General features: G+C 48.3%; 4 protein-coding genes across 4 annotated transcripts; 2 read left to right on the forward strand and 2 right to left on the reverse strand.

The window, feature by feature from the left end:
• The first annotated feature begins 4,627 nt into the window (after positions 1-4,627).
• Positions 4,628-7,454, forward strand: Ino80b (INO80 complex subunit B). The gene is made up of 5 exons (XM_047522790.1): positions 4,628-4,787; positions 5,013-5,205; positions 5,415-5,533; positions 5,699-5,868; positions 6,839-7,454. Exons 1-5 carry the CDS (start codon positions 4,679-4,681, stop codon positions 7,367-7,369), a joined length of 1,122 nt encoding a protein of 373 aa, XP_047378746.1. The 5' UTR covers positions 4,628-4,678; the 3' UTR covers positions 7,370-7,454.
• Positions 7,455-7,929: 475 nt separating this feature from the next.
• Wbp1 (WW domain binding protein 1) lies at positions 7,930-10,355 on the forward strand. Its single transcript, XM_047522791.1, is given in 5 exon segments — positions 7,930-8,158; positions 9,116-9,218; positions 9,346-9,522; positions 9,690-9,800; positions 9,803-10,355. Coding segments are annotated over 5 exon segments (807 nt in total). The 5' UTR covers positions 7,930-8,089; the 3' UTR covers positions 10,150-10,355.
• A 180-nt stretch (positions 10,356-10,535) lies between these two features.
• On the reverse strand, positions 10,536-14,321 carry Mogs (mannosyl-oligosaccharide glucosidase). The gene is given in 11 exon segments (XM_053743291.1): positions 10,536-12,271; positions 12,274-12,310; positions 12,313-12,481; positions 12,690-12,813; positions 12,816-12,851; positions 12,854-12,883; positions 13,392-13,428; positions 13,430-13,497; positions 13,500-13,619; positions 13,802-14,029; positions 14,032-14,321. Coding segments are annotated over 11 exon segments (2,502 nt in total). The 5' UTR covers positions 14,153-14,321; the 3' UTR covers positions 10,536-10,739.
• A 4,904-nt stretch (positions 14,322-19,225) lies between these two features.
• Mrpl53 (mitochondrial ribosomal protein L53) lies at positions 19,226-19,766 on the reverse strand. The gene is given in 4 exon segments (XM_047522526.1): positions 19,226-19,359; positions 19,462-19,507; positions 19,509-19,575; positions 19,669-19,766. Coding segments are annotated over 4 exon segments (339 nt in total). The 5' UTR covers positions 19,761-19,766.
• Positions 19,767-19,932: the final 166 nt, after the last annotated feature.

Here is a 19,932-nt window from a genome sequence, read left to right on the forward strand (position 1 = left end):
ATACATGCTGAAATAATTAGGACTAAAATAGCATCATGTTTGCAATTTGCTCTCAAGTTGATCAGGAAAAAAATGGTAATGATATGAGTATGAATAAATGTTAACAATTGCAGAGACTGGCTTAAGGAGATAAGAGTTCTTTGTATTCTTCCATTTTTTCTGTAAATTGGAAATATTTCAAAATAAATTAACTTTTAAAAATAAAGGTAAGAGCCAGGTGCAGTGGTGCACAACTGCAATCTCAGTTACTTGGGAGGATGAGGCAGGAGGATCACAAGTTCTAGGCCAGGCTCTGCAATGTAGCAAGACCCTGTCTGAAAATTAAAAATAAAAAGGGATAGGGATGGGGGTGTGGCTCAGTAAAGGAGCACTTGCCTAGCATCAGCAAAGCCCTGGGTCCATATGCAGTACCCCAAAAAAAGGAGGAGGAGGAGAAAAGAAAGGGCTAAGAACTCTTTCAGAAGGAACTGTTCCTCTCAGTCCCTAAACATGCTTAAATCCCTCTTATTCTAAACAAAGAAAAACTAAAAACAAAATAATGAAGTCAGCCACCACTTACTATTGCCACTTCCTCCCTGCTGGACATCAGGATGTAGCTGAAACATGGCCAGAGGCCAGGTCAGTGTCAGGAAGCCTCTGTTTGAGACTGGCTCTGCTAATCCCTCACATGTGACTTTGGCCAAAACATTTCATCTCTCTTAGCTTCAGTTTCCTCATTTTTAAGATGGGAACAATAGTAGCTCTCTTCTAGAGTTATCATGGTGGTACATGCCTGTAATCCCAGTGATTTGGGAGGCTGAGGCAGGAGGATTGCAAGTTTGACAGCCTCAGCAATTTAGCAAGGCCCTAAGCAACTTAGTAGCACCTTGTCTGAAAATAAAAACACAAAAATGGCTGGGGATGTGGCTCAGTGATAAAGCATTCCTGCATTTAGCTTCCAGTACCACCAAAAAAGAAAAAAGAAAGAAACCATATGAAAGCAAGTTATAAACTCTTAGGTCTTCTCCAACTGCTAACTACAAGTGATTCTTCACGTTAACTCCCAGTGACACAGGAATATTGCTTTCAAAGCTTTCTAAAATGCATCCTCTCCTCAGAGTTCTACCTGCTCACTGCAGGACTGCACACAGCTGGTCACAGATGCAGGAGGTTGATCTGACCTCCTTTTCTCAACCTTGCCTGGCTCTTCTGTCTGCCTGTCCAGAACAGCTATTCATTCTGTTCTTTTCCTGGTCCTTTCCCTCTTCACCTACTTGCTCTTTTTGGACTCTCTTATTTGCCTCCATCCCTTGGCAACCTCCATTATTATACTGATGTCATCCCCCTCATACCTTCAGTGTTCACTTCTCTCAGTTATTCTATGTTCACTGAGAAATTCCCAGAGGCATTTCAAATATATCTTGGGCAAAATGAAATGATTCCTTTCTTACTTGCTTTGCTTCTTCTGTTCTCTTCCTTATTGAAAACACCCACTCGTTGGATGCAGTGATGCATGCCTATAATCTCAGCTACCCATTAGGCCGAGACAGGAGAATTACAAGTTCGATGCCATCCTGGATAACTTTGGGAGAACCTGTCTCAAAATAAAATTTTAAAAAACGGCATGGAATGTAGCTCAGTGACAGAGCACTTGCCTAGAATGTGCAAGTGCCTGGATTCTTTCTAGTATCAAAATGAATAAATAAATAAAAATAGAAAAAAGAAAATATTCCCTCTACGTACTTTACCTAGAACACTACAAGTCATTCATTATTATTATTATTACTATTACTATTTGCAAGAAACTTCTTTTGTGTGCCAATACTGCCCCAGGTATTTTGTATTCTTGATTTGCTTTATTCCTTCAAAGAACCCTAAGAAGTTGATACTACTTTTTTTTTTTTTTTTTGTACAAGGATTGAACTCAGGGGCACTTGACCACTGAGCTAACTCCCCAGTCCTATTCTGTATTTTATTTAGAGCAAGGGTCTCACTGAGTTGCTTAGTACCTCGATTTTGCTGAGGCTAGCTTTGAACTCTAGATCTCAGCCTCCCCAGTGGCTGGGATTACAGGTGTGTGCCACCGTGCCTGGCTTGATCCTTTGCTAGCAAAGCAATAAACATTCTTTTTCCTTTTTCTCAAAACCATGTCCTTATTATTGGATTGACATCAGAGACAAGGGACAAGCTTTTGGAAACAACGGCACCTGTATTCCACATTACATCAACATAAACCAAATCTAGAAAGTAGGCTCTTAGTGAAACGTTATCTCAGGTTTTACATCTATAATATGTGAAAGGAAAAAAATTCTCAGAGGGCTTAATTACATAATAATAAATGTATAATTTAAGTGATACTTATAATATCTTCCAAAGTGGTGGTTTTGTCTTCATTGTTCACCATTCCTGCTACTACTTATCTCCCCTCATTCAGATTCAGTTGTAAAGCAAGCAGACACCATTCTTTTTTTTTTTTTTTTCTACATCCACAACGTTTTTTATTTTTGGAGACAGGGTCTGGCTCAGTTGCCGAGGTTGAATTTTTTTTTAATTTTAATTTATTTTTATTGTAAACAAATGGGATACATGTTGTTTCTGTTTGTATACGGAGTAACAGCATACCATTTTCGTAATCATACATTTACATAGGGTAATGATGTTTGACTCATTCTGCCATTTTTTCCTTCCCCCCACCCCTCCCACCCCTCTTTTCCCTCTATATAGTCCCTCCCTCCATTCTTGCCCCCCTCCCACCCCCATTATGTGTCATCATCCGCTTATCAGTGAGATCATTCGCCTTTTGGATTTTTGAGATTGGTTTATCTCACTTAGCATGATATTCTCCAATTTCATCCATTTGCCTGCAAATGCCATAATTTCATTATTCTTTATAGCTGAGTAATATTCCATTGTATATATATACCACAGTTTCTTTATCCATTCATCAATTGAAGGACATCTAGGTTGGTTCCACAATCTGGCTATTGTGAATTGAGCAGCTATGAACATTGATGTGACTGTATCTCTGTAATATGCTGATTTTAAGTCCTTTGGGTAGAGGCTGAGGAGTGGGATGGCTGGGTCAAATGGTGGGTCCATTCCAAGTTTTCTAAGGAATCTCCACACTACTTTCCAGAGTGGCTGCACTAATTTGCAACCCCACCAACAAAGTATGAGTGTACCTTTTCCCCACATCCTCTCCAACACATATTGTTGCTTGTATTCTTGATAATGGCCATTCTAATTGGGGTGAGATGGAATCTTAGTGTAGTTTTGATTTGCATTTCTCTTATTACTAAAGATGCTGAACATTTTTTCATATGCTGTTGATTGCTTGTAGATCTTCTGTGAAGCGTCTGTTCATATCCTTAGCCCATTTGTTGATTGGGTTATTTGTATTCTTCGTGTAGAGTTTTTTGAGTTCTTTATACATTCTGGAAATTAGTGCTTTATCTGAAGTATGAGTGGCAAAGATATTCTCCCACTCTGTAGGCTCTCTCTTCACATTGCTGATAGTTTCCTTTGCTGAGAGAAAGCTATTTAGTTTGAATCTATCCCAGTTATTGATTCTTACTTTTATTTCTTGTGCTATGGGAGTCCTGTTAAGGAAGTCTGATCCAAAGCCAACAAGGCAGACACCATTCTTATTACTATAAATCATCTTAATAACCTACCTGTTACAATGACTCATTTGCTTTTATTACTGTCATTACTAAAGGAAACAGAAATGGAATTTTAACACAGATGGCAGATCCAAGTCTTCTAAAACTGGAATACATAGCTTCATTTCCCCACAAAATCAGTCTTATTCTGTAGTTCCAGTTATTCAAAAGTCTGAGGCAGGAGGATGGTCTGAGCCCAGAAGTTTGAGACCAGTCTAGGAAGCACAGCAAGACCATCTGTAATACCTTGGGCTGTTTGTCACTGATATATTTTGTTTTCTTCCACTTTCACTGAGTGATGTCCCAGAGCCAACTGTGCATAGATGCCCAATAAAATAAATCTACCAGGTAAAGACTCCGCTTCCTCCGTGCCAGAAACATAAAATGCGATAGTGCTGCAGCCACTGCTGCAGGGACAAAAATCCCCCAGATTTATTTCTGATGTCCTGTTAGGATCCTTGGGTTATTTCCAAGTGTTACGAATCACTGGAATCTAAATTCTGTGCCCATCTTTACATCGCTCAACTTTTCTTAGCAACATGGTGTTTCAAATTATATAGATACACCATAATTCATTGTTCATTTCCCTACCGATGAGAATTTAGCCTTAGATTCTATTTACTGGGTTCTTGGGGCACTTAATGCTGTTAGGCATCTTGCTGGCAATGTACTTTCTTATGCATTCTTCCACCGAACTGTGAGCTCCTCTAGAGAAGAGTCAGTGTTTTCATATTCACCTTTGTATCCTCTTAACCTAGTTCCCACACTTGGTCTGGGGTATATGTTTACCAAACTTGAGTGTAATAATTGACTCGCCCGCGTTGTGTTCTGGAATCTAGTGCTGGGAAGCGGAGTGAGGAGAAAGCCATGCCCCTTTGGGCGGTTCTGGCCTCAGAGCCCGGAACTTTTGTTTAAAGGATCGTTGTTTCTCAGGGAGGATTTTGCATGTAAAGCGTGCCCCGCACAAGCATGGGTGCCGCGCACCGGAAGTAGAGGATTATTTTTCGGGGTCAGTTCTTCCGCGGGGCGGAAAAGGCATGTCTGCATGTTTCCCGACCATTTCCAGACTCTTTCCCTTAGAGGACCCCATGAGTAAGCTGTGGCGGCGCGGGAGCACCCCAGGGGCTCTGGAGGCCCCTGAGCCAGGTAAGCACTGGCCGATCAAACTTAGACCTTCTTGGAAAAGAAGTTCTTTACGCTTCTTGGAGCGTCTGAGTACTTTGCCACAGGTGGGAGAAGAAAGGCGGTGCTGTCGTTATGGTAACAGCTAGTACCGCTGGAAGAGTGGGTCCCTCTTATGAGTATTAGGTTATTCAGGGTTTCCTCTGCCACAGTTTGGCCGAACACCGTTGACAGACTCTTCTTCTGCAGGGGAAGCGCTGGAGTTGAGCTTAGCGGGTACCCATGGCCACGGAGTGCACAAGAAAAAGCACAAGAAGCACAAGAAAAAGCACAAGAAGAAACACCATCAGGAAGAGGAGGCCGGGCCTACACAGCCATCTCCTGCCAAGCCCCAGCTCAAACTCAAAATCAAGCTGGGCGGGCAGGTCCTAGGCACCAAGAGGTGAGGCCAAGAGGTTCTGGAGTTTCCTTGGGGAACTTTAGGAGCAGGCGAAGTAGAACTGGCTGGGCTTTCTAGAAGACAGAGAAAACACTGTGATTTCAGGTACCAGGTTTAGGCAGCAAGAATCCAATGATGCAAGGAAAGCTGTAGTGTATCTACTGAGCAGGAGATACTTGGTCACTTTACAGGGTAGTGTTGTCTCTCTGCAGTGTGCCTACTTTCACTGTGATCCCTGAGGGTCCTCGCTCACCCTCTCCCCTCATGGTTGTGGATAATGAAGAGGAACCTATGGAAGGAGTCCCCTTGGAGCAATACCGAGCCTGGCTGGGTGAGCAGGATCCGGAGGTGGGGAAACTGGGTTTTTCATTATACCTAAGGGAAGGGGGTTAGTTCTGAAGTAGGTGAGAATATTTAATGTCCTAGAATTAACTTGGCTAAACAGGGGCCCCTATCTGAACAATTCTACTTATATCTCTCCAACTTTCCTTCCCAGATGAAGACAGTAATCTGTCTCCCTCCCCACTTCGGGACCTGTCAGGGGGACTAGGGGGCCAGGAGGAAGAGGAGGAACAGAGGTGGCTGGATGCCCTGGAGAAGGGGGAACTGGATGATAATGGAGACCTCAAGAAGGAGATCAATGAGCGGTTGCTCACAGCTCGACAAGTAAGTTAATTTCATTCTTTATTCACTCACCAAATGTATATTGGAACCTGTAGTGACCCAAGCACTTCACTGGCAATGGGGACATCAATGGGAGAGAAAAGACTATTCTGATTCTGTTCTCGTGGAGCCAATAGTCTAGGGTGTGTGTGTTTGGAGGGGGGCTAAGTAAATAACTGCTCTATGACAAGAAAAAGAAGTAATGAAAATAGAAAGTGGCAAAGAGACAACATTAAGTAAAGTGGTCAGGGAAGGCCTCTTTGAAGAGATAACATTTACAGTACCAGAGGAACTTTTCAGACAAAGGGGCCAGTAGGTGCAAAGCCCTGAGACTGAATTTACCTAGCAGGGTAAAGGAGAAGAAAAAATGTGGCTAAACATACACTGATGGGTTGTATGTAGAGAAATAACATTTGATTTGCATTTTAATAGACTACTTTGGCTTCTATGTGGAAAACTAATCTTAAGTGATAGAAGCAGGGAGACCAGTTAGGAAACTAAGAAATGGTGGTGATTTGAATCAAGATTAAAGTGGAAATAGAGAAATCAGATGAATGCCGGATATATTTTGGAAATAGATATTTGGTGAAAAATGGAATCATGGGTAACCCTGAATTCTTGGCTTGAACACTTATTCAATTGATGCCATCTATTGAGATAAAAATATTAAAAACAACAAAAACCTCCTGAAGAGTGGCAGAGTTTTGGTACACAGGGCAGGCAGGTAATATTACAAATGTTCTTTTTCCCTCAAGAGTTGAGAGTTGAGGATCTGAACGTGAATATCAGACTTGGGAGGAGGCAGGATTAAGGACCCGAGAAGAAAATGCTCATTAATCCCCCTTCTCCTAAGACCTGCACTCCTTCAGATCCTACGTTTGTTCCACGTCCCCTCTGCCCCTTCCCTCGACCTGGCGGACCTCCCAACTCCCTCATGCTCCATTTTCAAACGCCACTCCTTCTTTCTCCCCAGCGAGCTCTTCTCCAGAAGGCGCGGAGTCAGCCTTCCCCGATGATGCCGCTGCCTGTCGCAGGGGGCTGCCCGGCCCCTGCCCTCACCGAGGAGATGTTGCTAAAGCGCGAGGAGCGGGCGCGCAAGCGGCGACTGCAGGCAGCGCGGCGAGCGGAAGAGCACAAGAACCAGACAATCGAGCGCCTCACCAAGACTGCGGCTCCCAGCGGGCGGGGAGGTCGGGGGGCCGCGCGGGGCGAGCGGCGGGGAGGGCGGGCGGCAGCCCCGGCCCCCATGGTGCGCTACAGCAGCGGGGCACAGGGTTCCACTCTGTCCTTCCCACCTGGTGTCCCCGCCCCCGCGGCTGTGTCTCAGCGTCCAGCTCCAACAGGCCCCCCTCCGCGCTGCTCTGTCCCGGGCTGCCCTCACCCGCGCCGGTACGCCTGTTCCCGCACGGGCCAGGCGCTCTGCAGCCTTCAGTGTTACCGCATCAACCTGCAGATGCGGCTGGGAGGGCCCGAGGGCCCTGGATCCCCCCTTTTGGCTACTTAACACCGTTACCAAACCTGGACTCTGCGCTCTCTCCCAAGCCCGGTTTTCAGTGTCTTCCCTACCCTATTAAATTTCATCCAGTGCCTCAGCTTGTACGGACATTGGGGAGTGGTATATGGGCAGACCAATCTCCGGTACACACATCTTGCCCTTTCTGGGCTTGGAAACCACCGCAAGGAGATCCGCGGGTCCACGCTTGGACTTGGGCAGACCTTCAGAACCTCGCCTCTTCCAGCCGGATTACCTGTGGTGGTTCGGCTTTTGGCGTCATCCCGAAAACCTGGCTCAGACCAATCAGCAGGAACTTTGTTCTTCTGGGCGGCATTTATTGGTTGATAAGTCAAGGCCTGTTCTGTTGTGCATATTGGCTATTGTCGCTGTCAGTCAGGGCCTGGTCGAACCTTCCCCCACTCTTTGTCTGTGCAAGCTCTTGTTGTCTGGGAGAGCGGCGGAGTTGCTGCTAGGGATTGGTTACAGCGAGAAATCGCTGATGTGCTCCTATTGGCCCGTCCATCGAAGGGCGATGCTGATTGGTTGGGTAGGTCAACCTGGGTCCTAGTTGGTGGAGCTCTCCCCGGATGGAAGCTCCTGCCGCGGAGTGATGGTGGCGGCAGCGAACATGGGCCGGGCAGGGACCATGGCGGTGGCAGCAGAGGTGGCAGGGGCGGGGCAGCTGGTGGTAGAGGAGGCTGTGGTGTTCAGGGGTCTGTAGGTGGAGGCATGGCTCGGGCCAGCAGCGGGAACGGCAGCGAGGAGGCCTGGGGGGCACTTCAGGCGCCGCAACAGCAGGTATCCCAACAGCTCAAAAATCTATCGCGACAGCCATTTATTTCTCTTTCCCCTTTCCTGACCCTTCCTATTGGTGAGGGGGGTGGTGGGGACGAACTCACCGAACCGAAGGTACTGTGAAGTTCCTAAACATGTCCCACTCTTTGTCTAAACTTTGTAACGTAGACGCAGTTGACTTAAACTGCAGCCTCATAGAACCCATCCCGTGGCTGCAGTGGAAGCTCTCAGTGGCTCTCCAGTGACCAGAGGCATAGTGAGGCCCCAGGGAGACTCTCTTTGTCTTGAAACAGTTATTCGTGATGTTTTCTATGTGCCTATTGTCACAACAGAGTCCGGCAGCGTCTTCTCTTGAGGGAGCAATCTGGAGAAGAGCTGGAACCCAGACTCGCGCCCTGGATGCCATCCTTTATCATCCACAGCAATCCCATCTGGTTGGGAGCACTGCTCTGAGTCTCACACTGCCCCTCCTCTACCCTAGGGAGCCTGAGTCCCAGGGGTGGAAAGATTCAGCTTGGGGGTGGGGGGTGGCAGGCTGTGAGAGATGATGAAGATATTTTAGCTTTGGAAATGGTCTTAAATTTCTACTCTTTTCTGAGACAGATAGCTCAGACTGGCTTCTCACTTCTACCAAAACACTCCCTTAACAGAAAGCACCCTGTAGGGCCAAGCTTGAGTATAAGAGAAGTCTCCAGTATTCAGAGTTGAAATCTTCCTCTTTGTTGTTAACACTTTTGTGTTTATTTCTAGACTGCACCAATTTGTTGCTATTCCAAATTCTTTTTCACATTGATAGCCTTTTAGATATTTGAACACTTCCCCAGCATCCCTCTCTCCACCCATCTTTCCAAGCTGAACTTGGCTCATGGGTGGAATTGTGTATATGTGCATGAAGGAGGTGGGGGTGGACCATGCCTGGAGCTAGAATCTTCCTTAGTTCAAGTGCCTCCTTGCCCCCAGCTTCGAGAGCTGTGCCCAGGAGTGAACAACCAGCCCTACCTCTGTGAGAGTGGACATTGCTGCGGGGAGACTGGCTGCTGCACCTACTACTATGAACTCTGGTGTGAGTCTCCATAAGGGCTATTCTCAGGTCCCTCTGCCCACCCTCCCTTGGACCCTGGAATTCCAGCCTTCAAGGACCCTTCCCTGAATGGGAGGTATCTAAGACACTCCTTCCTTGCCTCCTGCAGGGTTCTGGCTGCTCTGGACTGTCCTCATCCTCTTTAGTTGCTGTTGCGCCTTCCGCCACCGACGAGCTAAACTTCGGCTGCAACAACAGCAGCGGCAGCGTGAGATCAACTTGTTGGCCTACCATGGCGCATGCCACGGGGCTGGCCCTGTCCCTGCCAGTTCACTGCTTGACCTTCGTGAGTGACTTGAGGCTCTGGGCCCACTACCAGTGGCTCTTCCCAAATCAGGACCCAGAATCATCCCATATTTCCTTTTGTACACATTTCAAAGCACCCTTTTCCCAAATGTGAGATCACTTCTCCATGCCTGGTTGCCTTCAACCATGCTATTCTCTTCCCTGCAGGCCTTCTCAGCGCCTTCAAACCCCCAGCCTATGAGGATGTGGTTCACCGCCCAGGCACACCACCACCTCCTTATACTATGGCCCCAGGCCACCCCTTAACTGCTTCCAGTGATGCACCTGCTGTTCCTCTGCATCCAACTGCCCTGCCCACTGCGAGGGGACAAATGTGGAAGGTGTTTCCTCCCACCAGAGTGCCCCCCCTCATCAGGAAAGTGAGCCTGGGGCAGGGGTCAGCCCACTCCACACACCCCCCTCTTGCCGCTATCGTCGCCTGACTGGTGACTCGGGTATCGAGCTCTGCCCTTGTCCTGATTCCAGTGAGGGTGAGCCAATCAAGGAGGTGAGGGCTAGTACCATCCCATCAGATCTGGAGGACCACTCCCCTTGTACACTGCCCCCAGATCCCATTCCACAGGTCTCTCCCATGGGTCTGGCTTCCAGTGAAGGGGACATCCCATGAGTAGTTTCAGGAGGGTGGGTGAGCCACTGGCCCACCACGAACAGCCCTGGCCTTTATTCCTCCTTGGTTCCTCCCTGCCCTCCTAGAATCTGCCTGAAAGGGCTGGAGCCCTGAGGAGAGGGGCAGTACTGGGGGACTGTGCTAGCTTTGCCCATCCCAAAACATACACAGGAGCCTTCGATCTCATTAAAGAGATGTGAACCAGCTGCTTGTGGATTTGGGTGGACTAGAACTCAATTCGCTGCATTGCATTTGACATGCCTGGGTTTGAAGGAGATAAGTTATAGCCATTTATCTTACCTTCCCTGAAGATAGTAAGTAGCCCTGAAGCCTGGACTAAGCTAAGATTTAGTGAAGCAAAGCTACCAAAAGCAATACAGTTTGGTTTGTTTTTACAATTTATTTAGAAAAAATAAACTCTGAGTTCACATTCACCCCAGGGCTGTGTGGGTGACACAGCAAGGAGACACCTGAGATGAGTTGAGGAAGGATTGAATTATGGTATCTGAAGAGCTGGGGGCAAACAGGATACCTTGTACCTCCAGATTTAGAGTGGCATGAGTGGCTTGGCTTTCCTCCCATACCCCTGTTCAGTAGTCTTCAGACATGATCAATAAGACTAGGGTGGTCCAGCCATGGAAAGGGCGGCAGCCCATGCCATGCCCATCCTGGTCACTGTACTGTTCCCACAGAAACCCTGTAGCCTGGTACTGCCGCCATACATTGCCTATCACGTTGGCACGGAGCTCACTGTGGAGCTTGGCAGCCTGGATCTGATGGGGACCCTCTAGGTGCCCATAGTGGTGGAGCGCTCCCAGAGCCAAGTAATTGATATTGAGCCACACAGCACCCCGCCAGTAGGGAGGATCATGCTCTGAATTGCGCTGGCCATAAAAGGGGCTGGAGGCTGCAAGGGAACGCAAACCAAAGGGGCTCCAGAGATGACGGCTGTCAGCTAGAACATCCAGCAGGGGTCCAAGGTGGGGTGATTTGGGGTCCAGAAGCCGCAGCAGGAAGGGAAAAAGAGTAACGTAGCCCAGGGCATCCACATACTGCAAGCGGGGTTGAGTCCGGCCTACCACTCGTACCATCCCCTGAGGGGGCCTAGGCTTCAGCTGTACAGCTTTTGTGTGGTTCCCAAAGTCCGCAAAGACTCCTAGCTCTGGAGCCCAGTGCAGCTCATCCAAGCTCTCCTCTGCTTCCAGTGAGGCAGCTAGTGGGCCCAGCTCAGCAGCTGCCTTAGTCTCCCCTAGCTGCTCTGCAAGCTGAGACAGCACACGGGCACCCAGTGCCACCCAGCATCGCAGATCCAGGTGCCGCTCAGTTGCTGAAGGATGTGAAGCCCGGGGATAGTCATCCAGCCCTGATGGCAGTGTCTTAGGGTTCAGTAGGGTAGGCAAGGCTGGGTCCCGGCCCCGCCAGCGGTAAGAGAGTGGCACAGGCCCTGCTTGGCTCTGATGGAGCCAGGAGAACCAGGCATGCAGGCGGGGGAAGGCCCTGCGCAGAAAGGCCAAGTCAGCAGGATCACTACCGTTTAACATGTGGGCAACAGGTAAAAGGAGGGTTGGGGGGTTGGCATGGGCTGCCCGTTGCACCAAGACTTCTGGGGGCACCCGGGATTGGGCCTCATCCCCCAGTACCTGCTCCCGCCCAATCCAGCCATCAGCATTGAGTAGCCCCAGCCAATGGCCTAGGACCTCTCTGGTGAGGTGGGGATCCCACCGTTGGACCACTAGCTGGTGAAAGCCCTCATCCCAAAGGAAACCTCGTGGGAAGAATGACCTGGAGGGTACCGCTGAGAAAAGAGGGAGAGGTGGAAAGAGGGCTGGGTCCACCTTCTGCCCAGATCCTTCCACCCCCATGTCTGGCAATACCAGACCCTGTCCATAGAAGTAGCCAATCCCACCAAGGAGGCTGCTGAGGGCAACCTGACCCAAAGTCTGCTCCCCAGGACTCAGGCCCTTCTCTTTTAGCTGAAAGGTCTTCTCAAAGCGCTCTTGAAAGGCTGCAGCGTGGCTCTCCAGGGCCTGGGTCAGTAGGCTGCCTGCCAGTTTGCCCTAGGGCTTGTTTCCTCCTGCCTGGGCGCTGCCAGATTCAAACACCAAATCCACAGAAAAGGGGATTTCAGAGTCACCTGCTGTATCAAGAACTGCCCTTGTCCTGCCCTTGCCCATTTGGGCTTCTGTCCTCCCACTTCAGAGATCCTGGCAAGCCGAGGTAGCGCTCAGGAGAAGCCCCTGGGGGCTGATGCTGAAACCAGCTATTTAGGCGACTCTTCACCACCTCCGTCAGCAGGGCCAGTCCTGGGTTGGAGGACCAGAAGACATTGTAGCTTTAAGACAAGAAGAGAAATAAAAAATAGTATTCAGGAAGAGGTGGGTGGGATTATATAGGGAAATGCAAGGTGATCAGGAATCATGATGAAAAGTCTTAATGCAGGGACTATAGAGACCCTATAGGATGAGAGAAACAAATTGAGCTGAGTCAGCATCCAAACCACCACCACCCCCACTACCACCCCACACTCTTCCCTGAGTTACCTGCCATACTTGGGGGCAGTGTCCCCTGGACTGGTTGGTGACAGAAGTGTAAAGCGGAAGTCACCAAGTTCACTGGTGTGCCCACTGATGAACTTCAACTGCCCCTTGGCTCCAACCTCTGGAGTAGGACTTCCTGGCCATCTGTTACCACATAGAAGAAAGGGAGACCAAAGGAAGGGCAGAGTACCTGAAGCCTGGGTGACCAAGAAGAACAGAAAATAAATAAATAAACAAATAAATAAATCAAAATTAATTGGCAGTCTTTCTTGAAACTCAGCCTTACAGTGAGCGAAAGGCATCCCAGCAGGAGTAACATGGTAAACAATATACGTCTGGCAGTGCTGAGTCACTAAGGCTAAATAGATATACCCAGTGGGAATGAGCTAAGGAACCTTACAGAGTTCTCTGGGAAATAATAGAATACTTTGTACTATGTCCTACACTAAGAACTCTATACGGATTATTTAATTCTTACAATTTGTGAGTTCAGCATTAACTATTATCTTTGCTTTATCAACAAGGAAATCAAGGCTTTGGGGTGGTAAACAGACACTGTCATACAGAGAGTTGTTTAAGACAGAATTCAAAACAGGCAGCCAGACTCTGCCCCTGCTGTTACCCCCAATTCAGACTGCATTTGCTGGCAGCAAGGGAAGTACTGAGGGAGTCTGGGCTGAGGAAAGGGTATCCTGAGGCCCTGACCTGAGGCTCTACAGTCCACTCTCCAGCTCCAGTCCCCCTCCGTGTTGACCCCCAGGCCTCTTGACGAACTCAGTAGTGAGCCTTAAGGCCCCATCCTGGATGTGTGCCGCCCGAAGGAGAGGCCGTCGTGGAACTCCCAGCCATAGGGACCCACGCCGTCTCCCTGCTCACACGTGTGCCTGAGCTTAGGGGTCCCTGGGGTGGCGCCCTGCTGCGCCCACATCAGTCCTGGGGGTAGAATGGCCACGTAAGTCAAACAGAGCACAGGGAACCTGTCCCTCTGGGTCTCCGAGAACTTTAGGGTCATCCTTCTTAACTCCTGCTCCACTCCTCCCCACCCTTGCTCTAGCGGGAAGCTGGGACGCCCAGATTAATAGTGTGCCTGTCTGCCCGCCCCGGGGCCCAGTTACCGGTGAGGAGGGGCTTCGGGCTGCGAGTCTTCATGCCGAAGTAGACGTGAGGGCGGTAGGTGCCCCAGAAGAGGTCCGGGGCCACCGCGGGACTGGAGGAGTCGGGGGACAGCGCTGGGGGCGCAGAGTGCAGCGTGACCGCCCGCCGTGCACGGTGCCACACCAGCACCCAGCGCCCCGACAGGGCGAGAGCCAGAGCCAGAACCACCACTGCCAGAGCCGCTCCCCGGCTGCGCCCCGGGCCCTGCCGCCCCGGCCGTCCCGTCGCCCCGGGCCGACCCGACCCTCCCTCTCTACTGCCCGCGGTCCTTCAGCGGGCGCTGCGCGGCGCCGCCGCTCGCCTCGAGCCATCCTAGCACCCAGCACGTTGCCCTAGCGCAGACAGGCGGCAGTGGCGCCGGGTCCTGCTTCGCCTCTCCGGCTCTCGCCCGGGGCCCCCGCAGCCACGGTCCTGTCAGCACCAGTGGGCCCGCGCCTCCAGCTTCAGGTCCTCCTCGCGCCGGAAGTCCCGCCCCGCCACGTCAGGTCAAGTCCCCTAGTCCGGAACCGCTGTCGTCCGCGGGCCGAAGGGGCAGATCAGCCCGGTCGGCACCGGGAAGGGACCGCTCTCTGGGTGTGCGCTTATCTGGCGCGCTCAGGGAGTCTACAGACTAGTAACGAAAACCAGTCCTACTTTGAGCTTTTTTCTTTTTTTTTAAAGTAACTATTATATATTAACCTGAGAAGCTAGCCTAAGTATTTTACTGATAACTGCCCCGCCCTAATCAGGTGGCAGAAAATCAGAGCCTAGGAAATACAACTTTACAACTTGGCCTAGGCCACAGAGCTGGGCTAGCTTTGAACTCAGGTGTACCTGAATCAAGCTGGATCACCTGATCGACTCCTAGTACCTTCTGTCCTCGAGGAGTGCAGAAAGTGGACTCAAGAGGAAGCCAGCTATGTCTGGAACCAGATATACGAATATGCAAGAGACTCTGTGTACTCGGCCTGCAATTCTAGCCTACAGCCCCTCCCACCCCGTCTCCCCACTGGTGCTGGGGATTGAATCCAAGGCCTGGTACGTGCAACTAGGCAAGTGCTCTGCCACTGAACTACAATCCCCAACCCTGTAGGCTATTATTATTTTATCTAGTTGAACCCTAGAGTGACCATAATAGTGGTACCTGTATTTACAGAAGGCACTTTCTCCAGAACAATCCAGGAGGCAGAGGACCTTGGGGAGAGGGTGGCTTTTGTTTGTATCAGCCAAGGCTGTAGGAAGGAGGTAGTATCTGCACCTCAGGTTGACCTAGAAGCATCAACATTACCTTTATGGCAGTGCAGAAATGCAACTTAGATTCAACCAGCTCAGAAATGCAACTTAGATTCATAGTTATTTCCTTCTCAACAACAGTGCAACATAAAAGCTGTTTATATACATAAGTCCATCCCATCCTAAATGAAAGCCAGCCCTATTCAACTTTTGTTTTGGTACTGGGGACTGACCTCAGGGCCTTTGCTGTGCACATTCTGTACCATTCTGCTACACCCACAGACTATTCTATATCCTTAAGCTCTTCTACCTATTGTCTTATTTCCCACAGAAACTTATTGTAAAAAAACTAATGCTTTATGTAACGTGCTCATTTATATTTCACTATAATCTGACTTCTGGCCCCACTCCCCAGTGGTAGACTTCTTACTCAACAATCACCTTCTAACCAAACCTAATACTCAGTCCTGTTTGTACTACCCCTTTGCTACCCTTGTACTTGATCCACATCTCTATTGTAGTACGTTTTACATACCTAAGTTTCATTTATTCATCTTTGTGTCCCAGAACTAATCACCTTCATTGTTGCAAGGTAGATGTTAACAGCCAGTTAACTGTGGAGCTGAAGAACCAAATCCAGGTTGTCAATATTCTTTCTGCTTTACAATAAAGCTTCTTAATAATAGCACTTATTATTCTCCCATCAACATTGTAGGCATTTTATAGACACTAACTCATTAAATGCTCTCAGTCTTCTGAGGCAGTCATCCCTATCAGTTGATTGGTTCCAGGACCCCTGAGAGTCCCTTATATAAAAAGGCCCCTGCTCAAATCCCTATGTGAATTGCTAAGGTATTTGCACATAATCTATATATGCCCTCCTGTATAGTTTAAATCATCTCTAGATTTCTGATACCTATACAATGTAAATGCTATATATGCAGATAGCCGTTATGCAGTATTATTTAGGGATAACAAGGGGAAAAGTCTGAACATGTTCAGTACAAATGCAATCTTTTTTTCTGCAATATTCTAATCTGAGGTTGGTGAATCCAAGGGTACAGAACCCATGGATAGAGGGCCATTTCTACTATTATCCTTATTGACAAGAGGAAGCAGGCACTGATGGATTAGTATTTGTCCAAAGTGACACAGTTACTTAAAGCAGAAGTGGTATTTCAACCCCAGGCAATCTGGTTGTACACTATACTGCTTCCAAGTGGCTTTCTTTTTTAAAGGGAGTGGAGAATGGAGAAACACTCTTTCAGACAGGGAAAAGGGCCAGGTATGGTGGTGCATACCTGTAATCCCAGCAGCTTGTGAGGCTGAGGTAGAATCTCAAGTTCAAAGCCAGCCTGAGTAATTCAGTGAGATTCCAAGCAACTTAGTGAGACACTGTCTCTAAAATAAAGTATTTTAAAAAGGGTTGGGAAATGTAGCTTAGTGGTTGAGTGCCCTGGGTTCAATCCCCAGTACAAAAAAAAAAAAAAAATTGACAGGGAAAAAGGTATGGTAACATTGTAGAAAGGTCATGTGAAATGTACATGACAAAAGTAGATAGAAGCCAATAAATGTCTAAGATCTTTGACTAGCTGAGCATTCTGAAGTTTTTCTATAGGACAGGGGTTTCAGTTTTTTTTTCCCCCTACAACCACAGTAAGAAATCATTCATACTGGCATGGTGGTGCATGCCTGTAATTCCAGCAAGTCAGGAGACTGAGGCATGAGGATCAAAAGTTCCAGGCAGTCTCAGCAATTTAGTGAGGCTCTAAATAACTTAGGCAAGACCTTGTCTCAAAATAAAAATAAAAAGGGATGAGGGGGGAAAAAAAAGCATGTGGGGGCAGTGCTAAGGATGTGGCTTGGTGGTTAAGGGCCCCTGGGTTCATTCCTGGTACCAAATAAATAAATAAATAAAAAGGGATCCCTCCTCCAAATCATCTATATTGCAACCCAGTACATTCAAACACACACACACACACACATCATATATACGATTACATGCTTAAACTAGTTTCCTAAAAGAGAACTTTCCAATCCATGTGACATACACTGATACTTTTATTCTACTTTAAAAAAAAAATAGGCTGATGTAATTCGATAAATTGATTTCATTATGCACGCTAATGGGGGTTAATCTAATATGAAAACTATTTCAGGTACTATTTTCTGAGACAGGTAGTGGTGGGAAATAAGCAGCCATGTGCTTGGGAGAATCAAATTAGGCAAAAGCGATTAGGATAAGAACCAGGCAAATGCACAGTGATACAAGAGAATAAATGGGACAGAAGTTCAAGAGCTTTTAAATTCTTTATTTATTGGACTGGAGATTGAACCCAGGGCACCACTACCACTAAGCTATATCCCAGTCCTTTGTATTTTTTTTTTTATTTTGAGACAGGATCTCACTAAATTCCTGAGGTGGCCTGGAATTTGCCATCCTCTTGTCTCAGCCTCCCAGGTCACTAGGGTTACTGACCTGTGCCACCTCCTGGAATCAACTCTATTTTAGACAAAGAATGTTGATGGCAATTGGAGGAAGCTGGTAGTAAGTAACCTGACTAAAGCACAGAAATTAAGACTAGAACCAAAGAGAAATGTAGGGTTTTACTCCAGAGAAGATAGTTCAAGTTAGGATTCCAGAGATGGTTGCCCCAGGAAGAATAAAAGGAAAAAAAAAAATGTAGACAATATGCCTTTGTGGTTAACGAGGGGGGAAAATTCAAGAAGGACAGAGGTAATGGAAGGAGGTGAATTCTGAGTCAAAAAAGCTAATGAGAAAGAAAGCTGAGGACTGAGAAAAAGCACTTTTGGTAAACAAGATTAAATGGTACAGAGTGATGTAAGAAGCTATACTAAAAAGGTTAAGCAGTAAGTGATGGTAAGAGAGAAAAAATTCAAGTTCATTCAAACCTCTTCCCACCCATCTTCTCTAGTCCAGATGCATTGTAGTGTGATAGGCTGACAGATCTGGTTCCATGAGAATGTTATAGGCCAGACAGACTCCATTTTGCTCTGAGATTCCATGTTATGTAGGAAATAAGCTTCTCCCATGGGAACATCCCACCTCTGTACCCATCAACAATTGCTTAACTTCCCCATGGGAACACCCCGCCTCTGTCCCCATCATCAGTTACTTAGTGTGATATGTTTAGCAATATAAAATGACAATTCTTATGAAATAAAAAACTGCTCCCTATTGCTCCTAACCATGGTAATTGTGTGGATGTTAGTAACGGTTCTTTAGTTTGTACCTAGGTGACCCACTTCCCCCTCTGTTGATGATCTCATGATGTTAGTTTGTAATTTCCAATCATAGTAACAGACACTGAAGATTAATGTAATTTTGGTATAAGAACCCCTACAACACTGTGGTGGGGGCTGTTCTCCCAATGGCCATTTTTTGGGGCATTGTGTGAGATAGTCAGCTGGCCGGCTTAAATAAAGACTCTCAAATTTGGACTTCTCAGTGGTGATCTGTCTGTTCTTAAGTTGAGCCCAAAACAGTAGTGGCAGGTCTCGTCCAACCCATCCTACTCTGTGCCCCTCCTGATGATACCACCGTTATTGATGAAGAGTTGTGCTTCCTCAGATGTTGAAGTATAATGTCAGAGAAGCACGCCAAGACAAGCACATTACACAGGTTTTATTTAAAGGTAATAATACAGGCTTCTCCCAGGAGGGAGAAGGGGGCCATAGCTGATGTTCTAGAATCCCAAGAAGTGAGCGCACCCTACAATCTTTTATAGATTAGGGTCTTCTTGTTCCATTCCCCTCGCCCTCACCATCTTTCTCTTCCTGCCTATCTGACCAGGCCCAGGAGTTGGTCGGGCAAAAAAAGGTGAGAAGTAGATGCAGGGGGGAGATTCAGGTAGGGGCCCAGGGACATTAATTAGCAATTCCCTGGCTGCAACATTTTGGGAGGGGTAGGTTTAGGCAGGCAACTTTTGATTAAAAGGGTTCTGCAGACAGTGACATTCCAATCTCCCAGGGGTGGTCTCCAGTCTCCCAGGCTCAGATGGCCTTCCTTCTTCCATTTGACCAGATTTCTTATTCTATACTAACTGCCTGTCCTCAATTCTGGCTTCACCTATAGTGACTTGAATAATTAAGTCGTGCTTAAGTGTCCTAGTCCAAGATAAAAATTTGCTTGTTGGGTTTCTTCCACGCTGTCAGTGCTCAGTACCAGCGCCTGGCTTGTCCCGGCTTCCCGCTGGGTTTCTGGCCTGGATGTGGGAAGCGAACGCGATGAACATTTCCTGGGCGGTGAGGTGAGCGCCGCGCATTATCAGGCGATGCCCATCTCCTGGGGAAGATTCAAACAAACGAGTCACGCACTGGGCAACAGCAGGGCTGGGGCTGGGGGTTTCCTGCCGCCCCGCTAGCCCCGTTTCCCACACGGAGCCACCGAACAGCACGTCCACGCAGGGCTCGGAACCGTCGTGCCTCACGTCCAGCAATAACTGTGCAATTGAGATTGGTGGAGCGGACCTTCTCGCTGCTCACTGCTTGGAGGAAGGTCCTATGGTGGGAAAACGGCGTGGGGTGAGTGAGGGCGGAGGGGGCTAGGAGGCGAGAAGACGATGCATCCCCTTCCCGCCCACATTCTCCTCACCTCGTCGACTCCACGTTGTTCTCGAAAGGGCAAAACTGAACCCGAACCTGCTTCACGGATCGCAGTCCTAGCCGAGCCAAGGCCGCGGCCATGGTGACCTCCGCCCCGGAAGGACTCGCGAGGGCGGAAGTGGTGCAGCTGCGAGATTACTCCTCCCACAGTCTCTGCAAAGTAGATTTCCGACCGCCGGCAGCCAAACTGCAGTCGGCAAACTGCAGTCACCAAACTGCAGCCCTGGCTCCCCAGCCAGGGGGTGGGGGATGG

The sequence above is a fragment of the Sciurus carolinensis genome, chromosome 13, assembly GCF_902686445.1.
Source record: "Sciurus carolinensis chromosome 13, mSciCar1.2, whole genome shotgun sequence".
Classification (NCBI taxonomy): Eukaryota; Metazoa; Chordata; class Mammalia; order Rodentia; family Sciuridae; genus Sciurus; species Sciurus carolinensis.